Here is a 6,498-nt window from a genome sequence, read left to right as displayed (position 1 = left end):
TTAGATCTGTTGAGAATCTGGTCTGAAATATTCAAATGTGTCAAATAGGCAACAAAGGCAGAGATCTCCGCTAATATTGTTCAAATGTACTTCATATTCAATACGTTTCAATTTTCATGCTGAGTTATTCAGTTTACAGGATTGTACATTGTACTGTGATTTACAGTACTGTGTACTGAGAAATGCAGAAGTCATGAAGCTGTGGGAACGTGCATATTAAACACAAAACACTGAACAGATTTTTGAACTTTACGTACTGCATGTTTTATTATCAGGCAGTTATGAAACAAATTAAAAAAATACACAAACTATATCAAATGACAAAATAAAACAAACTTTGGGCCATACGTTGACATGCTTACTTATTGGAATGTCACCTGAGGAATAATACAATAAGGATTTAACTCATCTTGCATAACAACTCTTAAAGCCCCAGTGCTTTATGGGTCCACAACTATCAACAGCTAGATGCCATATCCCAAATCAGGCCATTTCGTTCCTAACATGAACCATATTTTTATGTACAGTACTTCATCATCCCGTGGAGTGCATTGAAGTGAAGTCTGGCTTGAGATTTGGACTTCTCTAGCCCAAGTCAGGTATCAGATAATACCTGGGCTCCAAAAGCAAGCAAGGTTCACCATTTTTCAGTTATTCAACAAATAACAACACACACATACGATAATTTATTATAAAACTATTGAGCCCATCCTGGGATGCACCAACTCCCCTTTCCCCCCCACCAGTTCAACCAAGAATTGAAAATGGCTCAGCCACTTACTGTAAAAGGTGAATGGTCTCCAGCCACACAGAAACAATGTGAAACAAGAACAAAGAAAGGGCCATGGGGTGAATGTTGAGTGTGGGGTCTAGTGCTGCTACACATGTCACAGGTGCCTAAGGTCAACCCTCTGTCAGTATGTCAGTCTGCCAGGCCAGCTGAAAGGATAGTCTCTGTCCTCACCCAACTTGTCTTTAATTTCTTGGGACCGACACAGCTACAACACCACTGCATATAGTCTCTGCCCTCTGACAGACACCATCAGGACATTAGATTTCCATTAAGTTAAAACTAAGGTGACCAGATGTCCCATTTTTAAAGGGACAGTCCCGTTTTTGGGGACTTTTTCTTATATAGGAGCCTATTACCCTCCACCCCCTGTCCCATTTTTTCACAGTTGCTATCTGGTAACCCTAGTTAAAACAGACAAGTGCATAAATATTATATTCTTCTATCATATAGCAATACTTAGTCCAGTCCTGTGACTCTTGTTAATATAACCAGCTATTGAAGCCAGTGAGAGTTTTGCCTGAATAAAGATAGCAAGATCAGGTCTATTATGCAGTTGCTTAGTAATGGCATCATTGTGTATGTACTAACCAAGCCTAAATAAAGCTAGCTACATAAGCCTCGATATTCAGCAATAAAAGCTGTCCCATAAACCAGGGTCCTTTATTTCTCAGTGTGTTCCTGTGTCAGAGTACTTTGTCGTCGCCTCATTTGCTGTGGGTGTAAACCTTTTTAAGAGTTGTCTTACTTTAGTCATCAGCATCTCCCTGAAGTGATCACCCATTAAGAAATAAAAGATAGGGTTAATTACGCTATTTAAAAATGCAATAGGCCTTGTGATAATATAAATGGTGTTGATGATGTTCCGTGTGCACAGGGATAGCTTCCAGGATTCCATTCGGGAGGCAATCCTCACATTGCGCATTATGTGATATGGGGTAAAGAACAGTGAAAAGATAACCAGTGCCATGATGACTAAAGTAAGAGGTTTCTCAAGGGCCTGAGCAGCTGTGAGCTGCTCACTACGTTTCTTAAGAAAGAGAACCATCTTCACGTAAAAGAAGCACATAACACTCAGAGGGATTACAAACCCCAGAAGAGTCAGGCACATGCTATAGATCAGGTTTTTTGCTGGATCTCCAGAACTTGCATAATCGATACATTGGTTATCATTGGCAGTATTTCTAGATCCTATGAAGGTGATTATTGGCAACAGTTCAAGTATAACAAGGATCCATATGGCAACAGAGAAAACAACAGCTATCTTCCTCTTCTGTAGAAAATGGTCTCTGAAAGGATATTGCATGAGCATATAACGATCAATGCTGATAAAGGTAAGGAAAAGGATGCTTGTGTATAGGTTTACATGCAGCATGAACCTGTTGCTTTGGCACAAAATGTTCCCATATGTCCACTTTCCTTTGGAGTAGCTTGTCACCAACATTGGAAGTGTGCACAGAAATACAAAGTCTGATAGTGATAAGTTAAACAAGTAAATATTGCCACTTTTCCAAACTTTCAGGCAGAATATGTAGCCAAACACAACAATGCTGTTTCCAATAATGCCAAAAATGAACTCAATGGTATACATGGTAGAAAGATAATACTTTTGCAGGGTGTTATCCATCTCCAGGCAGTCACCTGTCTTATTCGCAGCCTGGGAAGTTAAAAAAGTAAAAGTAATAGTAAGAATACAATGACAATTACAGTGCTATTCTATTTTTTGGTATCACAACTCAGATATTTCCAGCTCTGCAAAAAATGTGTCTTATAAACACTTAAACTTTCTGTTTCAAGGTCTTGGTATCAAAGAGATGTAAAAACACAATGATAAAAACATACGGATGAAATCCAGTAAGAATTCTGCCTCAGTAAGAAATTGAATGAGGACTTTGGGATTTTGTATGACAACATTTATTTTCCTGAGAGTCTCCCATAAGATAGAGCACAAAGGTGATTTTTATTCTTAGCGTCCATTATGCTACGAGTATAAACTGAAAGCATTGTGTTATACTTACCCAGCACTGGGCTGGAGGGAGTGTGATCGGAGGGGAAGAGAAAAAATACAAACAAGCAAAATCTATCTCATAACAGCATTTTTCGGAAATCCTCTGCTTTGTGGCTGTGGAGTTTTACTCCCACATCTTACTCACTGCTGACTAAGGCAGAAATCCCATCATTTCCAATGGGACCTTTGCCCAAGTAAGGAATGAAGTAGTAGTACAGGATTGAGCCATTGGTATGACTATGCTCTGAAGAAGTTTCTATTAGTCATGGTGGTTAAAAAAAAAAGGAAACAAACTTGTTTGTTAACCAATAGGAATGTTTGCTATTTATGTATTCACAATAATAAACTAAACTAATAATAATCTTATCAGAATTACATGGAAACAGTCTTATAGAAGAGATAATGTAGCTACAGCATGCACTGCAGTTTACATTTGTGTCTCAGGAATTCTGAGGCAATATTGAAGAAATGGAGATCTCAGTATTTGCAGTTTAATAGACCATAATATTATTTGTCTATTTTTCAAAATAAAAGCCAGTGCTCAACAGATTAAATCCAAAATTCACCAAAAAAAAAAAACGCGATCATGATCGCAATCTGTGGAGGCAATTCAGTGGAAGGTCCTTCACTCAGAGCCGGAGTGAGGGACCATCTGCCAAATTGCCGCCGAATAGCTGGACGTGCTGCCCCTCTCCGGAGTGGCCATCCCAAGCACCTGCTTGACAAGCTGGTGCCTGGAGCCGGCCCTGAGTGGTGTAATCTGTAAACTTTCATCAATTCACAATTTTTGTAGCGAACATTTTACAAGTAAACCCCAGAGATCTATTCAGCTCTCTGTATGGTGTATTATTATAATTATAATTAATTATTTGACAGAGTGCCCAGGGTCCCATTCTGTCGAGTGCAGTGAAGTTGAGAGACAGTCCCTGTCCTGGAGAACTTTCAGCGTAGTATGTTTTCTGTATTTTAGCTAACATGTAACTATTCGATTGCTGCATGCTAAGGGAAATGCTTTATTAAGGGAATATAAGCACACAATTTTCAAAGCTGTAAAAATACATTGTTCAGCACCCCTTTCTAGTGTAGGCCTATCTATAAATAATTACAGTTACAATTTTGATTCCCTGATAATATAAATAACTCTAATAAGGCAAATTACCCAGGATAATTGAGAATAACATCCACAGTTTATTGCACCTTCTCTTTCGTTATTTAAAACAACTGTTTTATTATTCTCCTTTTTGATTTCAGAATAAAATATATCATGATGGGCTAAAGAGCCCTTGTCAAAATTCCAGAGAGGACTGGGATACTTTGTCTCTGAAGCAGTTCACCCACCTCTCCCCAACAATATGCAAATTATCCCTTGGGCTCAAAAACATTGCTTTGCCTTTAAATGCAGTAGATTGCACCCGGTATCAACAAATCTGGGGGAAGGATGCTTCTATTTTCCCCAAATGACACAGGTTGATTATTGTGCTGTATCTTCAATGTACTCAATATATTTTTCAGGAACAAGTATAAACATTTCTACTAGAGTGTACTTAGTGAAAGTTTGTTTGCCAAGCTGTTTTGCTTTCTTAATAGGTTACAGTTATGAGAAATTCTTTCTATTTATATGGGGAAGTACCGTAATAGATTGTCTAGTTCTTCACCTTTCCCTCCCTGCATGTCAACAAACACACACACCTGGTTTATGGGGCTTATTACAGGCTAAAGAGGGAATTTTTGTAGGAGCCCATTATTCAAATATTGGCAGCACATCACTGGCAACATATGGTGGGAAAATGAAACATAAGAAAAATAGAAATTAGATTACAACTTAAATTCAATGAAGTCTCAATTAACACTTCCTAAGAAGGGAAATTACATTGTCTCAAAATCTGCTATACATAAGGTCCGTAAGATGCTCTTTCTCTGACATTCCTATTTTTAATGTTTTGTATATTTATTGTTTATATTGTCTAAAATATATAAAATCCATCACTGAATTATATGGGTAGCTGATAGCAAGATACTCTATTGTAGCAAGAAAAACTTTTTTTAAAGCTATGAGATAAAATAGTCATATGAAACAAAAATGTATACACAGATACCGTGTACTAATAGATTCTTGTAAAAATATTGATAGAATCACCACAAGTTTTTTATTTTTATCAAAACAACCCCAGATACTGCTTTTAGCTAGCCCTTGCAATTCAAACAATTAGGAACAATCTCAAACCTTTTGTTTAAAAATAAAAAAGTTTAAGCAACCAGATCACTGCACACTACATAAGCATTCACATTTTGAATGAAAAAAATGTTAAAATATTGAAAGCCCCATTAGTCCATGTACATCCTGTAAACAGACTTATTGATCACCTTCAGAGCAATATTCAGGATAGGGTAACAGAAAGGCAGAATGAGGTACACTCTTCATTTAGTAGTTTTTATATGGTTAGCCACCTCTTTAAATTTTGCTAACAAAGGGACAAAATTTTAACATTTTGTCATAAGCTTTAAAGAGTATAACACTGTAACAGTTTAATATGAAAGTCTAACTCACTAAAGATTACAACTTACCATTTTGTGGAATGAGTACTGTCTCAGTAGACACTCCTTTATCTATGACTGGATGAAAGCTTCTGGCTTACTAGAGTGCAACTGAACACAGTTGTCTCAGCTTATTTTGCATATCATGCAAAGGTGGTTAATTATTCAAAAGTACAAGGAAAATTGTCCGAGCTTGCTGTGTGGGAAGTTTCACTGAAGTGGAAAGTATTGCAAAACTTATTCTGAGTCAACTAGAAAACTAATGAAATAATTCTTCTTTGCAGAGACCTATTCAAATCTGACTATATGTGCTGCGGTAAGTAGCCAGAAATGTTCTGTTGTACTTATTTATCATATTTATTTGTAAATGGCTGGAGAATGCTGAAAGCATCTTATAAAAAGATTTTGGATTCAGTAAACAGAGGTTTAAAACTACTATTTCCTAATACTAATGAAATATTCATAACAGGAGGATATGTACAGCGTTGTGGCTGAATCTCAGGACTAGGAGTCAGGAGATCTGGGTTATAATGACATTTCTCTCATTCACTCACTGACCTGGGGTAAATCAAACAACCTCCGTGCCTCAGTTTCCCCATCAAAATAAGCAGAACGACTCTTTCCTACCTCCTGAAGGTGTTATGAGAATTAATTCACTAATGTTCGTAATGTGCTTTGAGATCCTCAGATGGAAGGAAAGTTTAAACCATTGTATGTTTTATTGCCAGATTAATTTCAGTTTTCTAAGGACCAAGGAAACATTCAGCATGTTGACAGTTAAAAATAAATGCAACACAGAGACTAATATAATTCTATCATTAATGATCAACTTGCCCCCCATATTAAGTGTTTGTCTTAGTTATTACAATTTACACTATTAGAGCAGAAAACATTTTAATACTTCCAAAGCTTTTTATTTTGCACTCCAGTGCTGTAGAAGAGGGTTGGATGTATTTTCTGAATTAGAGACAAATACTCTGCTGCTGTAGACTGGCACCGCATCACTGAAGCTAATAAACCTGAGCTAATTTACACCAGTGAATAATTTACTCCTCAGTTTCAAAATAGACAGGCTCATTTTTCACTCCAGGGTATCTGCACATGCTGGTTTACATGACTAAATGTTTTGCATGAAAAAAAACCCCAACAGATATTTATCTTCAAG

General features: G+C 36.9%; 1 protein-coding gene across 1 annotated transcript; it reads right to left on the bottom strand.

Moving 5' to 3' along the window:
* Nucleotides 1–290: 290 nt before the first annotated feature.
* Nucleotides 291–5,397, bottom strand: SUCNR1 (succinate receptor 1). The gene is made up of 2 exons (XM_054040420.1): nucleotides 5,364–5,397; nucleotides 291–2,447 (listed from the first exon to the last, which is right to left on the bottom strand). The coding sequence occupies exons 1-2, from the start codon at nucleotides 5,364–5,366 to the stop codon at nucleotides 1,461–1,463; spliced, it is 990 nt and encodes a 329-aa protein (XP_053896395.1). The 5' UTR covers nucleotides 5,367–5,397; the 3' UTR covers nucleotides 291–1,460.
* Between the last annotated feature and the right edge of the window lie 1,101 nt (nucleotides 5,398–6,498).

The sequence above is a fragment of the Malaclemys terrapin genome, chromosome 9 (genome assembly GCF_027887155.1).
Source record: "Malaclemys terrapin pileata isolate rMalTer1 chromosome 9, rMalTer1.hap1, whole genome shotgun sequence".
Taxonomy (NCBI): domain Eukaryota; kingdom Metazoa; phylum Chordata; order Testudines; family Emydidae; genus Malaclemys; species Malaclemys terrapin.
The sequence above is the reverse complement of the archived record's forward strand: the minus strand, read 5'-3'. Positions and strand labels throughout refer to the sequence as shown.